Below are 18,736 nucleotides of genomic sequence, written 5' to 3' on the forward strand. Positions count from 1 at the left end.
TTTTGTTGTATGCACTCAGGAAGCTAGGTTGGAGCTCTCTGATCCTCCCATCATATGAAACACGGTGCATGCTAATTAACATTGAAACGCTTGTAAAACGAAGAGAAATCGCTAAGGTCTCTTTTATCAACGATATAATCTCTCATCGTGTCAAATCAGAAAACCTACTAGAAAACATAAACTTTCATGTACCCTCACGCATACTTAGAACCAGAAGTTTGTTTCAAGTGGCTCCTCAACGAAGAATGTATGCAACTAATAGACCTATGAACCAAATGATAAACACATATAATCAATATTGTGTACACATTGACTATGTCCAGGGCAGCAATAAGAAAAACTTTAAACAGAAGACTAAATTAACAATTTTATCATATATGTAAGTAAACTGTATGTAGTCTACCATGATTGACGAAATAAATAAATCATACAAGTGATTTGCACCCTACTACAACAAAACAAAACAATATCACACGCTTAGCCTTGGAGCTAATAGCGGTCTCGATCAACTAGATTAGTTGAGAGAATTCCTTATCGATATTGTTTTTGGCACATTTTGTATGTGTAGGATAAGTACAACGATACACCGTGCCCCAGTGCTGAGTCGAGAAAATTTCCAGCTCGAAAAGATCCTCGACTCGATCGGGAATCGAACCCGATATGACAACCGTGTGGGAGAGCTAGCCGACCGACATCGCAAACCACAGAGCCACGGGGACCACCCTACTACACACCCACCATATTTCATTGAACTCTGAAAGGGTGCTGCCAGCCCATCAGTCGATATCCTGATTTTTAGGTAATTGAAAGCAAGGTTGCAAGGCTTTCCGCAAAATCCGCGCCATGGAGTAGTAAAAACGCGCCAAATCCGCAAAATCCGAAGAAAACGCGAAATCCGCGCCGACTGTAACAACCCTGTAATTGTATACGAGCGCTGCAGGAATACCCCCAATAAAATTTCAATTGAAATTAAAAAAAAAAGAAATTTTTAGGAGTTCGACTTCATGGAACTCCTTCATAAGGTGGAATGATTCACTTTAATAACCACTAAGATTTTTTTTATTTCGAAAACGTTGACGCTAACTCTAGTAATTATCAGCGATGATATCAGTTTTAAAAAATCCACTCCCCGTTATTACCTTTCGGACGGTCCAGATGACGGGGTATTGTTATCCATTTAAGGTGAATCGTGTCCCGGGCCGCAGCGTTAGGAAACCAATCCCGTGCAATGCATGCACAACACTTCCGTCTATTCGGTCCCAATTACTCCGGCCGTCGCGACAATCACATCCGACTGACGACAATGTTGATTACGACGCCCAATGGGAGATGGCATGCGTATCGTTGACCACAGTTCGCTCGATGTGTGATCGAATCGGAATGTTGTGCTCCTTCCCCAGACACTACAATTCCAGTGCACGTACAGAAAAAAAAACTCGCCACAAAACTATTTCGACTTCGATTTTCTTTTCGCACACTACTCTAAAACGTATAGCTGAACTCTTTTCTTCCTGCTTCTGCACAAAATGAAGTAAATCTTCTGACTATCGCAAACACACGGATATGCACGCAGATTTTCAGCTTCGACTGCTATATGGCTCACTTTTTTACAATGCAATTTTCGCTTATTTTTGAAATCTCTTCTTCGATTTTCACTTTGGATAATTGGAGGATGGGTTGGAAAATTTCACTTTGCGGTCTACATTTTCACTTGCAAACGCACCGCAACACCACTGGTGTCGTGGCGGGGGCTGCGGCAGCCAAAGCAGCCTTCAGCCAATCCGCCTTCCGGGCGAAAGGCCACGGACAGAAAATATTTCCGTAAATTGCTATTCTAATATCAAACAATGATTATTTCTTCCTGGAACCACTCGATTGATGAATCGCGGGGGTTGAAACCTCCCGCAGGATGGAGGCACACTTTCTGGCGAAATTCCAATCTTTAACTCGTTTTGGTTACTACTGCTGCTGCAGCCAATGTGTATAATGGACACAGACAGTTTACTGCTTCACAAAAACAACTAGCGACAGCGACGACGACGACGAGACGGTTTTCTTCATGAACCCACTCACCGCAACGATAGACTGAACTCTTGCTTTGCACACGCATTCAGCAGCGTATTATTACCAGTATTATTATTGTTACTTCTGCTGCCGACAGACACACGCACACTATCAATGTTTGTTATGTTTTCGGTGTCGTGTTGCGATGCACACACAAGCGTCATATCGATGCGGTAGCTAACGCATACTCTCCTCGGATGATAGATAACACTGGGAAAAAATAAATAAATGGATTATTAGATTTATCGAAAACATAGGCTATTAATATTGGATGTGTTACAATCAAATGAGGCAAGTGGATGGATTAGTGTTTTTTTTACAATAACTCCATGCACCCACCTTGCTATTTAACATATTTTTTGCACGGGTTTCCTCATCGATTTTTTCCGTATACCTCTTTTGCATGGAGGATCTGTGCTTTGCCGTTCAAAAGAAATCCGTATTACTCAACTAATTGTATTTTTGTAGTTTAGAAAACTCAACAATGTTTATACTTTTGGAGCACTACGATAATTAACACAGAACTAATTTCTGGATTTCAATATCTGACAATGGCTCAACTTACGCTTGAATTTTTCATCAAAACAGAAATTCGCGATTACGGAGCTTGAAGAGATTGCGAGGCTTTCGCACCTACGTATACTCTCGTATAGATTGTCAAAACATGCGTGATGACAAAAGCATAAATATTTTCTTATTTCTTATGCAAAAAAAAACTAACAAATATCGCTTCGCAGTCCCGAATAAAAGTAATAATAATTGTATTCGATTCTTGCTTAGATATATTTTTGCGATTTTCTGATATGCATCGTTTTTTTTGTATTCAACATGTACATTCAATCTCATGTTTCTCTATTAAAAATTTTCAACATGTATATTTGCTGCTTAACAATAGCATGGTTTAGCTTTTTACGGGTTTTTGCAAATTTACGTAGTAAATCAAAACAAAAATGTTTTTGAGTCACTTTTATGTTCATTAGCATTCAGACTCAGATTTAGTCCGGACTAGTCGCAAAATAAACTGTTGAAAATCATTTTAGGCCTTGAATGATTTGGGAGTTGAAATTTAAACTTTTTGGAAATAAACTGATTAATAAAACGTAATTTAAAAAAAGAAAATCATGAAAATTAACCATAATTAACCATACCACCTCTCTACTTACGTCAGATTTGGAATTTCTGAAAAATTGGCAACACAAATGTTGCCAGATGTTTTTCTTTTGATAAAATATACAAAGACTTCAAACTGACGTGAACAGATTAATTACGAACTTTGCACTTTAGCGTCCGCCATGATGGCGCGTAAAAAAACTGCATAATGCAGTAAGGTCTTTTTTACACGAAGGATGCGTTCCAGATTTGTATAGGATAGCGTAAAAAGACTTTTTTGAGTTGCGAATATAACGAAGAAAATCGTTTTAAAATGTTTGAACCTCGTTTGAATGTGATAGTGGTCAATCTAGAGACCAAAATTCAACATTTTGAATTTTCAGTATTTACACCGAAAATTTTGTTTTTTTTTTTTTTTGAAAACTGATATATGATTCCCTTTGACCTAAAACGGAAAACGTGATTTAAATGAGGTCGATATCTTGTACCGTTTTTGAGTAATTAAGAGAAGCAACGTAGAGTTACGCAACCAACTGTGATGTTTTTTTTTTCGACGTTACTTTATGGGGGAGGCATTTCAAACATTATTTAATGTTACCTAGGGCAAGGGGAACTGTAAACTAGATATTGGCTTTAAATAATTAGTGTACAACGCCAATTTGGTTTGTAGTTTGTCTTCGAACTATTACTTTTTTATGTTTTAGTATGATATAAAATAAACATCAATAGTTTCAAACTTCATTCTCCTATGCGAAAATAATTTATTATATCATATCATAGTTATAAATTTATGGTACCCAAATTTTGCATAATGCATTTGCGCACATTATTGGTTACGCCCTGCCAATTTTTGTACTGAGACTTGAAAGTCTTGATTTAAAAGACTGAGTGTTTCGTAATTCTTATTTTATGAGCACATTACTTCTGTGAAAGACGGGCTAGTATTCTAAGAAATATTTTTTATAGTCAGATAAACACACATGCTTGACATTTATTTTTATATTGTTAAAAACCAAAAAGTTTTTTTGTGTATGGCATTCTTACATTAAACATTGTGCTGACAGGTCTTCGGTGAATCGTTGTTTCTTCAGCCGAATTTGACACTTTGAAAATTCTTCACCAGCATTCACCAACACAGATTCAGTGCAACTACTTAAAGTATGGACAATTTTACGTCACACGAAGCAACACGACCTTTCATTACAACTACACAAACGCATTGCTCTACACAAACTTGGTGCACTGTGTTTCACCTCGCACAACTACAAACAACCATAACCCATCCGCTCGTTGAAGAGGAAGAAAGCTATAGCTTTTCTGTTTCCTCCTATCGATGCTTAGCTATGCACTCGCCTTTGTATTATTGTTATTCTTCTCTGCTAGCCTAACCCCGACCGAATACGAATGACGAGAAAAAAAACTCAAATATCCATAGAAATTTGTCCACTTTTACACTGAGATATTCCGGTAAAACTACAAAGCCATCTAAATCAAATAGACAGATTTGAATTTGAAGGCACTGCGGAACGCGATTTGCGTTTGAAATCTGATTTTTACGCGAACCAAAACCGAACTTTTACACGCACTGGATTCTTGCACGGAAGATTTCAATTGGCTCTACGATGACCTGAATGAATGATGTCTGACGACTAGCAATGGGCAAGATCGATCCGATTTTTGCAAAATCGATCTTTTCTAGTCGATTCATCGATTTTTTGAATCGATTTCTCTGCGCACGATCTTCTGCTGAATCGATCCTTTGGATGGCAAGATCGTTTTTTTCCGCCTGAAAAATAAATGTGTGCAAAACGGATTGACAACAATAGTGATTGCATTTATTGTTGCTAACGTAATCTGCGGCCGAATTCCGAGAACACTTTTCTTTGAAGAGAAGAAAATTTCTTTATTGATAGTATACGAAATTTTTTTCTCTCCGAAGAAGTGTGTGCTCGGAATTCGGACACTGATCTGAAAAATGTGTCAATTTTTTACCGGGATGTCCATAGTTGAAGAATGGGCTAAAATTCAATAGACATGAAACCGAGAAAAACGCATTTCAAATGTTTTTGTTGGTTCAAACAATTGTCTACGTCCATGACAACTTTTTTCATGAGTATGTCACCACCCCCATATCCAGCATATCCAGCTTTTTACGAACGGTAATGGCGTATAGTGCACGCAGCCCATTTTGACGTTTTCTGTAGGTCAGGGAAGCTGGATAACCTTGTCGTCGAGTTGAAAAAGAACAATCCGCAGCCAAATTAAGTCCCTCCAGTATTTTTAACGCAGTAACCATTTTTTGCCTTTGTAAACGCGACATCAACAGACAAACCCGTATGAAATTTGGCTAATACGTATGCGTTGTGAAATATATCAAGAATTAGGGGTGGGTGAAACGGCTTTTTTGCAAGAGCGGCTCTAAACCGACTCATGGTTCACAATGATTCACGAGCGTTGACAGTTCGTGTTGTCTCAGTAAACTTTGTCGATTGGTGATTGGTGTACATTGGGGTGGCAATGGAAATTGACTTTGACAGTTTTATTTAGAAGTAGTGTTCAAAATTTCGCCTTCACGAACAGTTAGCAAAATTTCGATTTTTGGATAACACCCGACCTCGACGTTTTATACAATTATAATAACCAGTTCACATGATGTAATATCGCCCATCTTGATTTCAAATCCCATACTCCAAATTTTCCGTGGAAACTAGATGTATGTATGTTTCAAGATCACGATATCACGTGATATCTGCTATAGTGTGAACAAGGCATAAGACGTTTGGCACAAAAAAACTATTACGAACTGTGCTTTTCTTCATAAGTCGAGGAAGTGAAATTTAGACCAAATACTCCTGAATTCCGATTTAGCTGAAATTTTGCATTGCATTGGATATTGAATTTACCATTTTGGATATTAGCCAACATTATTTCATATTTGCTACTTCTGCAAGTGCACTTTTTGAAAATTGGCTTCCATAGGGACGTTGTTTACTATCGTTGTGGGTGTTTACTATCAACCACCAAATATTTGATTTAGGTAGAAAAGGCATATGCGCTAATTTTTCAACTTTGAGTAGCGGGGTACTCGTTAACTCAAATATTGCAAAAGTTGAATTGAATGGTCGTGTATATGCCGTGCTGTATTCTGTTCTGCATGGTGTCGCGCTCGCCATTTTTGTTTATTTGAGTTTGTTCTGCGGATGTTCCGATTTTTTATGAATTGGGTTGTTCAGCTAAATCAGTTTTTCATATCATCTGAATGATCTGATCTGAACGAAAACTTTTAGTAGAAAAAAAAACGCTAAGAGTACACGCGGTTGAAGAAGATGGCAATAAACTAAAAAAAGCCGTATCGTTAGTAGATGTTGTGTACGAAAACTCGATGAACATGATTAATAAACCAGAAAACGCAAACAAAACAAAATCTCCATAAATATAACCAAAAAAAGTCGTAAAAAGCTTATACCGAACAAAAATCGATTTTTTGTCAAATCGATTTTTCAGGCTCGATTTTCTTATGAATCGATTTTATTGATTTTGATTAATCGATGCAGGAGAATCGATTTTTGTTCAAAGATCGCCCATTGCTACTGACGACTGCTGCTTGCTCTGGGAAGTGTAGTATTCTTTGGTGTGTGATTTTGCTGGAAAAACTTTCGATAAAACCTCAGCTCTCGCTCTAGTTTATGTGCTAGGTCCTGCTCTTACGTACGCTTAGAAAGGCAGTAATCATGGAAGTATGATTCTTGACAGACTGGTTAGCGGTGGCGAATAAACCAACACATCTGCGCTCAACGAGGGGCACTTCTTCATTGTTCGCGAGTACAAGGGTCATTCAGTTGAATCGCATACTAAAGGCATACGTAAAGCACTGGCGAATATTTTTGACGTTGGACTAACGTCTATATCGAAGTTAGGCACTTGAATTTGAAAATCTAGTTATTCAACCAGGGAAAACCAGGGAAAAGTGGTCAGGTTTTGAGCGCTTATATATCAGTCATTTCTTTTCAGAATTTCGAGGTTTTGGCATCAACCGATCAGAAATTCTTTTACGGTTGAATTTATGTAACAAAAAAAAACTATTGTTCGAGATACACTATTGAAAAATTGATAAATCACATCGATTGTCTAAATCATACCGAGCAACCAATCACCACCTCTCTTCACAAGCACAGTCGACACTAACGGATACAACCGATCTGACTTTGTGAGCAGTCTCGCAGCTTTCAACCAATAGCGAGCTCGCTTACGGTAGTTGCAACAGGTGTTTCAACACCGTTTTATAATGCTTCTTTTATCATTACCACTGAACAGATTCTAAACACCATTGGCTTGATTGATAGGGGAAATATTGCGCAAGATTGTCATATAATAATTTAAATATGTTTTCGATACTAAACTAGTTAAAAGTTGTGTTAAAAGTCGTGCACATTCAACCAATCACAAGCTCGCTTCTCCTTTGCTCGCGGATGGATTTTTGCTTTGGGCTATATAATAGCCTGCGTCGTCTCATAGCAGTCATCAGTTAACAAGTGGAAGGCCACTAGAACGGTCCTGATTAATCAGCAGAGGTGGCTGATTCCAGTGGCGGAACTGGGCTGCAGCAGAACCAGAGCGGTGGTATCAGGCAGCAGCGGCGGAGGTAGTGGGCAGCTGCATTTCTTCATTCAGTTCTGTTCCCCTTCGATCTGAGTTGGACCCCACCAGCGGTAATCCAATTCAGATATCGTTGGGTAAAAACAGCCAGAAACTGCACGAGCCAGCACCGCTACTAGGAAAGCTACCTCCATTTAGTGTGTGTGCAGTGTGCACATATAGCGTATGTGCATCTGCATAGCTATGACATTTGCGATAATAGTGATGATAGCTAACCAACCCATGTGTATTGATAGCTAGAGCTGTTGCTAGCTAAAGCGTGTGTAAAGCAGGTATTAGACGAAGAAAATATTTGCTATTTTTGGTACGGATTTTATTTTGTGCAAATAAAATTCGTACCAAAAATAGCAAATGTTTGCTTCGTCTAATACCTGCTTAAGACATAGCATGTGTAGCATATTATGGCTATTGCGTGTATATCCAGCGTGTGTACGGATAGTTATAGCGTGTGTGTGGATAGCTGCTGCGTGTGTAATGATTAGTTATAGCGTTTGTATGGATAGTAATAGCACATGGTTGGATAGCTTATGCGTATGTATAGATAGTTGTATCGGATATATGGATAGGAATAGCGTGTTAATAGATAGCTCTAGCATGTGTGTATAAAAAGCTACAGCGTGTGTATAGATAGTTATAGAATGTGATAGAATGAATCTTTCATCAATATAATGGACCTATATTATTTGGTATCCTGAGGGTATTTAAGTTTTATTTTCCTAAGATAGGAATAATTTTGCCGTAATCAAAAATAACTGCATTCGGATATCATTTAATAAACATAATGTTATTGCGTAATTCTTAAATATATTATCCAGAAAAAAAAAATAGCCCAACAGGAGGTAACACATAAAAAGTTACTTACATTCCTCTTTGTCTTTAGCTAATTTCCTCCCAATCCAATCGTATTGGGCCGCTTCATCTTCTGAGTCACTGCTTGCCTCTGAGTCCGTGGATTCTCGGTAGGATCCGAGCCCTGGCAGAATACCGATTACTTGCAGGGCGCCACTTTTCAACTTCTTACTATCACTCATCGGATGCTCTGCAACAGTCGCAAAAAAAATGTTTATATGCACTTGGTCCATATTAGTTTAAAATACTTGAGGTGTTCCTTTCAGTAGCTGGCTGGTCTTTCGCTGATGCTGGTTTCGATAGTGCTTTCTTTTTAATGGAAGTTACTTCGTTAGTAGTTACGGAAGATTCCTCTTCTAACTTTCGTTTCTTAACAACTACTCCTGCCAAAAATTTTTTCTGAGACATTCGATTAGTAACGATGGGCACTTTTGATGGTTTTGGTTTACCCATTTGCTGCTGAATTTGCTGAACGGAACAAAACGTGTTTAACTCATAGAAATGAAAATTAAATCAATCCATATCTCACTTCATCCAAACGCTGCTCGTGTAGTGAGGCAACTTTTTGCCGAAATTCAGACATTTCCTTTGCTTCCTCAATCTGTGCCTGCCTCTCGGCATTCAATTTATTCTTATCCACCATATCCAAAAACTCCACCTCATCGTCATCTAACGTCTTTATCATGTTTTCTTTAAAAAATGTTGTACATTGGTATATTCCATACGAAAATTATATAACGCTTGCTCACTTACTTAGTTTATGGGCCTCTTCATATTCCAGATCTTTTTTCTGTTTTTGTTCCTGAAGTCGATCAAACAAAGATCTTCCATCATATTCCTCTTCGGGAGCCTCTGCACAGAAATGCACATAAAATAAGAACGTATACGATAGAATTTGTGCTAGCCACATCTTAAACATACCTAAAGGTTGATCCGCTGTCCGCACTTTTTCCCATTCTTCCTGGCGCCGCTGACGAGCTTCGGCCAACTCCGTTTCCGTCACAAATCCACTGCTCATTTCTTGAAAAATTATGCCAAAGGTTAGGAAATTTTTTTTACTTAATGAACTTATGCCTCAATGTATCACGAAATTACACTTGCAAATAATAGGATATTGATTTTGAATAGTGAGGAGAAACAAAATTTATATACTTCGAAATGCAGTGTTTACAAAATATCGATGAGTTCATAAATAATGTTACATGCGTTACTAGCCGCACACGGCAAAACAAATGTCATGTAATATTGAAATCAAGTGATTCCGTGGAATGCGTGGTATACAATTGGAAAAAATACCACTACTCATTATTCCGTACAGCAGTATTCATTCCAAAAAAAACTTATATCCTGAAAAATAATACAATAAAAAACGATCTTCATATAACTGTGTTGTGAAACGAATGTGAAAATATATCTCGTCACCATATAAAATATAGTGAACAAGAGAGGACATTTTATGATCAGTGTGTGCTCTTCTTTATCGATTGGTGTGGGTAACGACAGATAACGGTGCAGTTTGACATTTGTGAAAAACCTGGAAAACTTTTTTATATACGTGAACGCGATATAGTTTTCGAGCAGAACAAGTAAATCCACCAAACAACTGCTGCAAAAAATTGTAAATTTTCGTCCAAAATCAGTGTGATTCCAGTGGAAAATCAAACCAGCTGCAACGCAATGATACCACAGAGCCGATTAGAGTTAGGTTTTCGTATCCGGGTTGGTCAACACTACGGAACAGTACGTTACATCGGAGAGGTAAGTTTGCGTTGACGCAATCCGAGTGGGCAGAGGTTTCGAAACCGTAGAATATCCATTTACGGTACAATATGTATTGCAGGTCGCAAACACTGACGGTGAATGGATCGGTGTGGAATGGGACGATCCCCAAAGAGGAAAACATTCCGGAACGGTAAATGGCGTAGAGTACTTCCTGACAAGGTCAGTACGTGTCACTTGTATTAAGGAAGGGTGGGGGCGGATGAGTCATGTTTGTTCACTTTCTGCATACTGATTTATGTTTTTAACCAGAGATGAAAACGCAGGATCGATGATACGTAGCGAAAAGATTCCCTCATTTATGACGCTGTTGGAAGCTATAAATGATAAATATATTATGACAAAGGATACTTTGGGTTTGGATGCGGAGATGCTGAAAGAAGTGCAGAAGCAGATGCATGCCTCGTTGTTTGAGGTGAGTGGTAGTCCGTGCACATTCCTTTCCGAGGACGCTTTGAGAGAGTGCGTTCGAGCTGAACAAATAGTTTCTTATACTTTCCTGTCAAAAGTCGAGGTTATCATTTTATTCATTTTTTTTTTGCAGGTTGTTGGAATGGATAAAGTTGGTGGTAAACAGAGTGATTTGAGTCACTTGGTTGATGTTTCGGTAGCATATTCACCGGTCAATTCTGCGGGGGATCTAACCCCCTTGACAAGTCTTTGTTCGCTTGATGTCTCAGCAACTCTGCTTTGGAATTGGAAAATTGTCGGCGACATTGTAACACAAATTCCAACTTTACAGGAAATCAATCTTTCGAATAATCGATTAATCAGACCGTCGGATGAGGATATCTGTTCTTTGGTTACTAAATTCCATGGCTTGAAAAAACTTATATTGAAAAAGTGTGCACTCAGCTCCTGGCCCGAGTTATTACGTTTGGCTCGATTGTGGCCGATGATTGAATCTCTTTCTCTAGAAGACAACGGACTGCGTTTAATCACTGAGGAAAGCTACGAAATGGCATTGACAAACTTGCAACGATTGGATCTTCAAAACAATCAGATTAACGATCCGCAGTCTATTAAAGCCTTGGGCTGGCTGCCGGCATTGAAAGAGTTATCGCTTAATGCGAACGAAATTCGTCAGATTGTTTTTAATGAGGATATCCCCCACACGGAAAAAATTGCTCTCTTTCCCAAGCTGCGGGTTCTATACTTGCGTGAGAATCCCATCGCAAATCAATGTGTAACCTTCAACGAGCTGGATAAACTAGCTGCATTGGAGCATTTAACTATGGACCCGGACCCGAGCGTGAGTTACGAGGAAACGGTTTCCCGTGCCGTCGGATCCATCGCTGGACTGAAGACATTTAATCGTGCCTCCGTCGCAGAGAAATTGCGTCGTGATTCGGAATGTGATATGTGGAAAATGTACGCCGTGCAATGGTGTCTAGTGCGGAATGATGCCCAACAATTGAAAGCATTTTTTAAGGCCCATAGAATGTATCCGCGTGTAATGGAGAGTATGTATCATAACTTTTAATATTTTTCTTCGTTGCGCCCCATTTCTAACTAGTATATTTTCTTTTTCAGGACTAGGCAGCCCCGAGCAATTTCTTCCCGATACTCGTAAAGTGTCCAACATGCTGAATCTCCACTTACTGAACGAACGTACCGGTGAAATTCACAAGAAAAAAGTCCCTAAGCAAATCAACCTACAGACGTTGGAGAATTTGATCGTTAAATTGTTTGGACCCCCGGCGGATCGGCAAGGTGGTCTACACCTGTCACTACTGGATAGAAAGCGGGATGTCCGAATTCCGTTGGAAAAACATGGCAAGAGCTTGGATTTCTATTCTGTCGAAGATCAGGATACCATTGTGTTCTAGTATTGCATTGTAACGAGAAACCATGTTTCAGAACTTTTAAGAAAATTGAAAAAAGATTAATTATATGCATATTTATTTGCCTGTTAGCAGTTTGGTGTTTCAATCCTCCATCTGACTTGTTAATTGCTTTGCTGTTTTTTAAGAACTTCAGCAGCAGTGATGTAGGGCTACGTCTTTCCGTGAAATTTTAATCAATAAATCTGGTTTTGGTGTCATATTATAAATTTCATGTAAGTATTTATCAATCTATTGTCATGCCACACTTTGATGGTTATGCAATAATCGATCCATATTTGATTACCGTGAGGCGTCCTAATTCTGCGCACTTCGTACCAAAATGTTGATGCCGTTTAGTAAAAAAGGAAACATAAGCAGAAAGTTAACAGTTAATATATAGGAAATTACTTCCAAACTTCATTTTTGAAAATCTGCTTTTAATTGATATTTTTTAACATTTTAATACGAAGTGCGCAGAATTAAGAACCGCGGAGAATTAGGGCGCCTTACGGTAGGTTTGTTGTGAGAATCACTAACAAGATATTCAAAGTTATGTTGTGAATCCTGAATATTTATAAATATATTTGAAATCATTTTTTCAATGATTTTACCGGCTATAATTTAGATTGCCAGAAAACTGTTAATTTTTAAAATATTTAGCAGAAATACGCAATGGCACAGAAACAGAGAGAGAGAGAGACACTGAAAGTTAGAAAAAAAAACAATACACACAGCTAAATTTTCAATTCGACTATCTATAAATAAAAAATGAGACCAATTAAAAACGTAAAAAATATTTGCTTTTTCGCTTACTGAGTAAACCATTCGCAACACAAACGATTTTTACAGCTTGCGCTATTTGGACGCAAATTGGATGACTCCGTATTCGCCAGTAACCATCCAGCGATCATCCTTAGCGAATAGTTGCTCAGATAGTCCTTCCTTGATTCCGCAGATCAAATCTGCTTTGACTGTGCGCAAGGTACACAGGTTAGTCGGTTCGAAGCCACGCAGCGCTTCCCGAAAAGGGGTCGTGTATGGAAAGTTAAAGTCCCCAAGCAACTTTCGATAGTTCAAATCACCTTTGAAAATAATAAGACTAGATTTAGTCAGATCATCATACAACTCTGGACTGAATTCTTGCATTCGGTGAAACTCCATAGGAGACGTCCAGAAGTTATGCACTGCTTTCAGATCCAAGCTGCCAGCCTCAAACCGCATCTGCAACCGTTTTCCAAATGCAGCAATCAAAGGATTTTCATGCGCGCTCAGAGTGTCTAACGTCCATTGCATATCTTTAGGTGTAACATCGGAAATATACCAAGGAATAGCTTTTACGTTGAAATTCACTTTTCGTGCCAGCTGATGCTCGATTATAAAATCCGCTAGGCATAGATCCGTAAATAGTTCGTAGCCAGAATTGTCATTGATTATGTCAATTTCTCCATCTTTGGAGTTCTTAACACATTGCCAAATAACATCCGTGTGGTCACTTATGAGAAAGCTGTCCAAAGATTCGAGTAAACTAAATGGGTCTCCATCCAGTTTAACATCTTGACCGGCGGTTATCGACAAATCACACCGATTACCCCAAAGGTTGAGCTGCAAAAGTAAAAATGAAATAACAGGTACCGACATGAAGCGTTACTTACTTTCAACATTTTGATGAAAAAAGCACCAAGCTCTGTTTCATTCCGACTGTAGTTTTGGTTGAAAACGTCAATCGATTGTAAAACCGCGCTAATAGCACCATAGGAATTTGTCAAAGTTTTGTGCTTCTGCTGTTGAAAATAATCCAACTTTTTTAAAGTAGCTCTAAAATTATACAGCAAATATTACACTTTTTCAGTATCAAGCCATTTGTACCACTTGAACACGCATACGTTTGCTCGAAGATGTTGTTTAACCTCCGGTACATGTAGGTCTCTGCGTAAATCCAGCAGCTTGAGTAGTAGGTGTTTTCTTCTCCGAGCGTCTCGAGAAACGTATTCCACAACTCCTCATCACCTAGCGAACTCGTGATCGGCTTTAGCTCCTTATCGGTTTGCAGTTCGTATTTCAGTTTGGAAATTTCCCCGATCGCATGCTTCAGTTCTTCGCGCGCCATCTCACCGAAATGTTCCACGATTTGTTCTTTGTCCTTGGACAATTGATCAATTACCTGTGTCAAGATGACAGGGAGGCGTTCTTTCATGGTATAAAACGCAAAACCTCTGAAAGCGGACAAGGCATAAATGTTGACTAGGGTGAAATAATATTGTTATCAACTCACTGTTTGTATTGTGCTTTCAATGGTGCATTGTATGGCGGTTTTTCATCAATAATGTTGTACTTTGTTTGGAATTCAGCCATAGCTATATTACTTTTTGAACTCAGACAAATAACTGCAAAAGTAAGGATACATTATTTCCAAATAAGGAAGTGAAAATTTATTTAGAATATTACGAAGTGTACTGAGGGCGCTTTGGGAAGCTTATAAAACTTGCGTAAATAATTGAAATAATCTAAATTGTAAACGTATAACGTGGAAAAAACACTTTTTCAAAGTGATACCTATATCGTTAATAATTGCTACTGACGCCACACCAGTAAAAATTCACCCTTGAGGAAGAACGTCAGTAGGTAATCAGCTGTTTTATGATAACAGTGCGAGCTTTCGTCTTTCAATCATGAACGATCTGTCACTTTCAGTTCTATGGTAACATATTAAAAAGACGTATGAAAACATTTACTCCACAGAAAGAATACAAAAAATGAATACTGATCGGAGTTGTGTTTAAAATTTTTTATCTTATGCTTAAAAAATTGTGAGTGTTGGAAATGAATATTCAAGAAAAGCAAACAACCTTAAATACAGATATATGAAGAGCATTAAATTTTATTATCGAATGAGAGTAAAAATAAAGTCAAGGAAGTGCACACTTTAGCGTGTAATGTTATGACTTTTCTCTAAAAATGTAACAATCGTAAAAATCTGAGAGTAAAAATGCTACAGTCGAGTTTGTATAGTTTTTTCGCACTACATATTTAATGGATACGATTGAAATGAGTTAAACCAACCAACATGGAATGTGCTAGAGTCTGCAGAGTTTGTGGCAGTTCATCTCCAGTGGAGGAAGCAACGGAAGATTTCAGTAATGTTGCCGGCATATATCATACGTTGACCTCTTCACGGGTTAGTAAATAGTTGCGCAAATATGTCATGTAAGATTTGTATCTTTGATTAATACTCCTCGCAGGGGAAAGATTTGGATCTACCGGACATTATCTGTCGGTGCTGTTATGCCAAATTGGTTGAAATCGAGAGGTTTCGAATCCTGTGCTTGGAAGCTTTAGAACGGTTACGAGAAACGGTGAGAATCGACATTTATGCGGGTTCTATGAAACAAACAATAGATTGATATTGTGTCTACAGGTTCAGTTGATTGTAAGCGAGGAAAGGGACATTAAGCAGGAGGAGAAAGCGGAAGTTGAGTTCTTAGAATTACAGCCCGGGGAAGAGATAGGTTTTGTTCCTGAGCCGTTACCTGTCAAGGTAGAAACGACCGATGGGGACAGTTTGTTGGACACTGAATGGTAGGAGTTCAGTTCAGTTTAATTTGAAGTACGTTAAACCTTGTCCTATTTGCAGTTTGTCCGAATGTGAAACAGAGAAGATTGATGACTCGAGCACGGATGAATCTGAAGCAGATCGTAAAGGCCAATCAGTTAGGTTGAGGAAACAGAAGCGGAAGCAGAAGGAGATTACGAACGTAGCCACTAGGAAAACGTATGAGTTTTACCATCGTATCACCGTACGAGTTTGATTAAAACGTTTTTTTTCTGTTGACAGTAAAATTGAGTGCGATCAGTGTGACAAATTTTTCTGGAAGCAGAAACGGTACGAGGGTCACCTGCGGGCACACGAAGGACTGAAACCAGCCGTGTGCGAAATTTGCGATAAATCTTTTTCCAAGTGGACCTACCTAAAGCAACATCGGCAAACGGTACATGCCCCAGTCGAAGCTAAAGAACGCATTCCATGTGAAGTTCCCGGGTGTGAGAAGACGTTTGCGATGAAGCATCACCTTAAGTTCCATTTGACTAAGAAACACACGGGCAGCGGTCTGAACCCGAAGTGGCGACACATGTGTGAGCAGTGTGGTAAAACGTTCACTACGGTTGCCAATTTACGGGTATGTTTCTTGATCCTATGTACCGTTGTGTAGTTATGCCAGGTTAAATTTTTCAAACGCAGATTCACAAATATTCTCATGGTGGTAAAATGCCATTCGCGTGTAATCTATGCGGTAGACGTATGGAAAGTAACTTTAAGCTGAAGATTCACATGATGCGACATAAAGGTTAGAGTTCTGCGCATGAACGTTTTTCTTAGTTGTAGCCTATTTAAACCCTATTTATCGTAACAGGAATCAAGGAACACTCATGTCCGATTTGTGGTATGAAAAAAACCACAATCACGGAGCTCAAGACACACATGAATACTCACACCCGAGAGAAAAAGTACCCTTGTGAAACCTGTGGCATGGTATTTTATAGTATAGGTAACACGTAACTCACGGTGTCCCATAGTTAAAGCTCAAATATTCGCCAATTGTAGGTAACAAACAACGGCACGTACGAATCGTCCACCAGGGGGTAAAAGCGTACTCTTGCACGTTTTGTGAGCAATCATTCGGAAAGGCCGAGACTCTGAAGCACCATGTAATGACCCACACCGGTGAGAAACCGCATGTGTGTGATTTGTGCGGTAAACGCTTTATTCAACCAACGGCTTTGCAGACCCACAAAAGAACTCATTTCAAGAATCTTGGCAACGTGTCGCAATCTTCATAGACGGAGATACATTTAATTTACAAAGGTAAATTGATCATAAGCTTGCGACAACATTTTTTAAGTGGTGAAAATATCTGACCAAATATTTCTCTTTACTCAAGGTACATCTGCAAAATTTTTAATTTTTTCGTTTTTGTATTACTTTTTAAAGTACATTTTAAAAATCGATATATTTTTTTTAAATAAAATTTCGACTGAAGTGTTGCAGATTCCTAGTTTTTGAATAAAAATAACAGATTTCTAGAGGTCTTTTTTAAAAAGACTGATGAGATTGTTAGTATGCAAAGTTTGTTATATTATCAATGTAATTTTTGTAAACATACAAAATTTCAATCGTGATTTGCGAGGGGTTGTCGTCGTTTAATAATTCTTTTTTTAATTATTCCTTTTATCGAAATTATGCATCCTTTAGAAAGTTCTTTCGAAAAGCAATAGACATTGATCTTGCGTTGAATCGTCGCTAGTCTTTTATTTTCTTTATGTTTCTTAAAATATTCACTTACAAGTTAGGTGCTACCTTTATTCAGGTTCGCGTCACTTGCGCTTACACGTACTTTGGTTGTAATAATACCGTTTTGTTGCAGATACATATAAAAAATCCAATAGTTTCTGTCACTTCATACAACACTAGTGTTAATACTAGGAAGTGAAAATCATTCACATCATAATACAAACCGACATGCCGATAGTATAGCTTACGTAGTATTGTCGGTGATCCCTCGTTGTCCCTTTCTCCCACTCTTCCTCCCTAAGCCACACGATCCATGGTCAGCTTTTTGTCACTAAGCGCTAGTGTGTCCTTCACAATGACCACGAGCAACGGCACACTCCCGAGTACCATGCACACACCCATGCAGTAGAAACAGATCTCGTAGCCACCGGACAAGTCCCGCAGGAGACCTATCAGTGTGGAAGATTCGTGTCGAACAACATTGTAAGGCGTAAAATGTTTATTTTTAGTTTGGTTTTGGTGGAGATTTGATCGATTTTGGTTGGTTGGGGGAAGAATCACAACGACAGCGCACACGAGAAGACGAAGGCGGAAGACGACACACGGTAAACGAGCGGACGAGGCGAATCGTGTCGTAGAGTAACGGAAAGAGAAAGAAAAGAGAAAAAGATACAAATTTTGTTCGTGTGCTGAAAGAGAACGGTTCGATCGAGTCGGTTTGTGGTACAACAGCCCGAAACGGATCGATGGTTCAACCTGCTAATGGTGGCACCGAGATAGCACCAACACTTTGAAACATCCGCACCAGCCCGTAGCTGGAACTGATTCGGTCGGTTCCAAACAGATCGGCCAGCAGCACCGGCACCAACAGGTACCAGCTTCCCAGGCACAGTCCATAGCATCCGGCACAGCACACGATTACGAACCACGCTTTCGTCGTGGCAATTGTAAGCACGGCCGTACCGGCTCCCAGAATACTGCAACGGAAAATATAGTATTACTTTACTGGTGGGTTGTCAGAAAAAAACACTTACCTAACAATATAAGCCTTCTTGCGATCAAACAAATCCAGATCAGACAGCCATCCCAGGGCCAATCGTCCAACTAAGTCGAGTGCTGCACTAACCGCTACCAGGTATCCCGCCTCAGATTTTGCATAACCTGT

The 18,736-nt window shown here is 38.9% G+C and overlaps 6 protein-coding genes across 10 annotated transcripts in view; 2 read left to right on the forward strand and 4 right to left on the reverse strand.

Annotated features, from left to right (window-relative positions):
• The window catches only part of LOC129722502 (rho guanine nucleotide exchange factor 11), a 114,466-nt gene extending 109,650 nt beyond the window's left edge, over positions 1-4,816 (reverse strand). For all 4 annotated transcript variants that reach the window (XM_055675967.1, XM_055675966.1, XM_055675968.1 and 1 more), the window contains exons 1-2: positions 4,219-4,816; positions 1,140-2,274 (exon numbers count right to left, since the gene is read on the reverse strand). Coding sequence is in view for 2 of the 4 variants with exons in the window: in XM_055675968.1 (XP_055531943.1) it covers positions 1,140-1,177 (38 nt within the window). In the remaining 2 variants the exon portion in view is untranslated. The remainder of the gene's footprint in view (positions 1-1,139; positions 2,275-4,218) is intronic.
• A 3,798-nt stretch (positions 4,817-8,614) lies between these two features.
• On the reverse strand, positions 8,615-9,884 carry LOC129722511 (PSME3-interacting protein). The gene is made up of 5 exons (XM_055675978.1): positions 9,601-9,884; positions 9,433-9,531; positions 9,209-9,369; positions 8,928-9,147; positions 8,615-8,869 (listed from the first exon to the last, which is right to left on the reverse strand). Exons 1-5 carry the CDS (start codon positions 9,695-9,697, stop codon positions 8,685-8,687), a joined length of 762 nt encoding a protein of 253 aa, XP_055531953.1. The 5' UTR covers positions 9,698-9,884; the 3' UTR covers positions 8,615-8,684.
• A 315-nt stretch (positions 9,885-10,199) lies between these two features.
• LOC129722506 (tubulin-specific chaperone E) lies at positions 10,200-12,376 on the forward strand. Of its 2 annotated transcripts, none has more exons than XM_055675971.1 (5): positions 10,200-10,437; positions 10,520-10,650; positions 10,711-10,873; positions 11,003-11,921; positions 11,992-12,376. In XM_055675971.1, exons 1-5 carry the CDS (start codon positions 10,357-10,359, stop codon positions 12,285-12,287), a joined length of 1,590 nt encoding a protein of 529 aa, XP_055531946.1. In that variant the 5' UTR covers positions 10,200-10,356; the 3' UTR covers positions 12,288-12,376. The 2 variants fall into 2 exon arrangements, with proteins under 2 accessions (XP_055531946.1, XP_055531948.1); XM_055675973.1 differs by having other exon boundaries at positions 10,202-10,437; positions 10,520-10,620.
• LOC129722510 (damage-control phosphatase ARMT1-like) lies at positions 12,363-14,940 on the reverse strand. The gene is made up of 6 exons (XM_055675977.1): positions 14,730-14,940; positions 14,557-14,668; positions 14,168-14,497; positions 13,937-14,099; positions 13,098-13,886; positions 12,363-13,039 (listed from the first exon to the last, which is right to left on the reverse strand). Exons 2-5 carry the CDS (start codon positions 14,634-14,636, stop codon positions 13,140-13,142), a joined length of 1,320 nt encoding a protein of 439 aa, XP_055531952.1. The 5' UTR covers positions 14,637-14,668; positions 14,730-14,940; the 3' UTR covers positions 12,363-13,039; positions 13,098-13,139.
• A 135-nt stretch (positions 14,941-15,075) lies between these two features.
• LOC129722509 (gastrula zinc finger protein XlCGF46.1-like) lies at positions 15,076-17,154 on the forward strand. Its single transcript, XM_055675976.1, has 8 exons — positions 15,076-15,459; positions 15,524-15,637; positions 15,700-15,860; positions 15,916-16,053; positions 16,117-16,459; positions 16,522-16,627; positions 16,694-16,828; positions 16,885-17,154. The coding sequence occupies exons 1-8, from the start codon at positions 15,349-15,351 to the stop codon at positions 17,118-17,120; spliced, it is 1,344 nt and encodes a 447-aa protein (XP_055531951.1). The 5' UTR covers positions 15,076-15,348; the 3' UTR covers positions 17,121-17,154.
• Positions 17,155-17,564: 410 nt separating this feature from the next.
• LOC129722504 (uncharacterized) overlaps positions 17,565-18,736 on the reverse strand; it is a 43,020-nt gene continuing 41,848 nt past the window's right edge. The window contains exons 8-10 of the mRNA XM_055675969.1: positions 18,606-18,732; positions 18,328-18,548; positions 17,565-18,020 (exon numbers count right to left, since the gene is read on the reverse strand). Coding sequence (XP_055531944.1) covers positions 17,869-18,020; positions 18,328-18,548; positions 18,606-18,732 — 500 coding nt within the window. The 3' untranslated portion in view covers positions 17,565-17,868. The remainder of the gene's footprint in view (positions 18,021-18,327; positions 18,549-18,605; positions 18,733-18,736) is intronic.

The sequence above is a fragment of the Wyeomyia smithii genome, chromosome 2 (assembly GCF_029784165.1).
Source record: "Wyeomyia smithii strain HCP4-BCI-WySm-NY-G18 chromosome 2, ASM2978416v1, whole genome shotgun sequence".
Lineage (NCBI taxonomy): Eukaryota > Metazoa > Arthropoda > Insecta > Diptera > Culicidae > Wyeomyia > Wyeomyia smithii.

Excerpts from the sequence above, each read along its gene's own strand:
- LOC129722511 (XM_055675978.1), bottom strand. The coding sequence starts at position 9,697 with ATGAGCAGTGGATTTGTGACGGAAACGGAGTTGGCCGAAGCTCGTCAG. Across the intron at positions 9,370-9,432 it reads TGAAGAGGCCCATAAACTAA|AAAACATGATAAAGACGTTA; the intron begins GTAAGTGAGCAA and ends CATTTTTTAAAG. Across the intron at positions 9,148-9,208 it reads ACGAGCAGCGTTTGGATGAA|CAAATTCAGCAGCAAATGGG; the intron begins GTGAGATATGGA and ends TGTTCCGTTCAG.
- LOC129722506 (XM_055675971.1), top strand. The coding sequence starts at position 10,357 with ATGATACCACAGAGCCGATTAGAGTTAGGTTTTCGTATCCGGGTTGGT. Across the intron at positions 10,438-10,519 it reads CAGTACGTTACATCGGAGAG|GTCGCAAACACTGACGGTGA; the intron begins GTAAGTTTGCGT and ends TATGTATTGCAG. Across the intron at positions 10,874-11,002 it reads TGCATGCCTCGTTGTTTGAG|GTTGTTGGAATGGATAAAGT; the intron begins GTGAGTGGTAGT and ends TTTTTTTTGCAG.
- LOC129722510 (XM_055675977.1), bottom strand. The coding sequence starts at position 14,636 with ATGGCTGAATTCCAAACAAAGTACAACATTATTGATGAAAAACCGCCA. Across the intron at positions 14,498-14,556 it reads TTGAAAGCACAATACAAACA|AGGTTTTGCGTTTTATACCA; the intron begins GTGAGTTGATAA and ends GTCCGCTTTCAG. Across the intron at positions 13,887-13,936 it reads TTTTCATCAAAATGTTGAAA|CTCAACCTTTGGGGTAATCG; the intron begins GTAAGTAACGCT and ends TTACTTTTGCAG.
- LOC129722509 (XM_055675976.1), top strand. The coding sequence starts at position 15,349 with ATGGAATGTGCTAGAGTCTGCAGAGTTTGTGGCAGTTCATCTCCAGTG. Across the intron at positions 15,861-15,915 it reads AGTTTGTTGGACACTGAATG|TTTGTCCGAATGTGAAACAG; the intron begins GTAGGAGTTCAG and ends TCCTATTTGCAG. Across the intron at positions 16,054-16,116 it reads AACGTAGCCACTAGGAAAAC|TAAAATTGAGTGCGATCAGT; the intron begins GTATGAGTTTTA and ends TTCTGTTGACAG.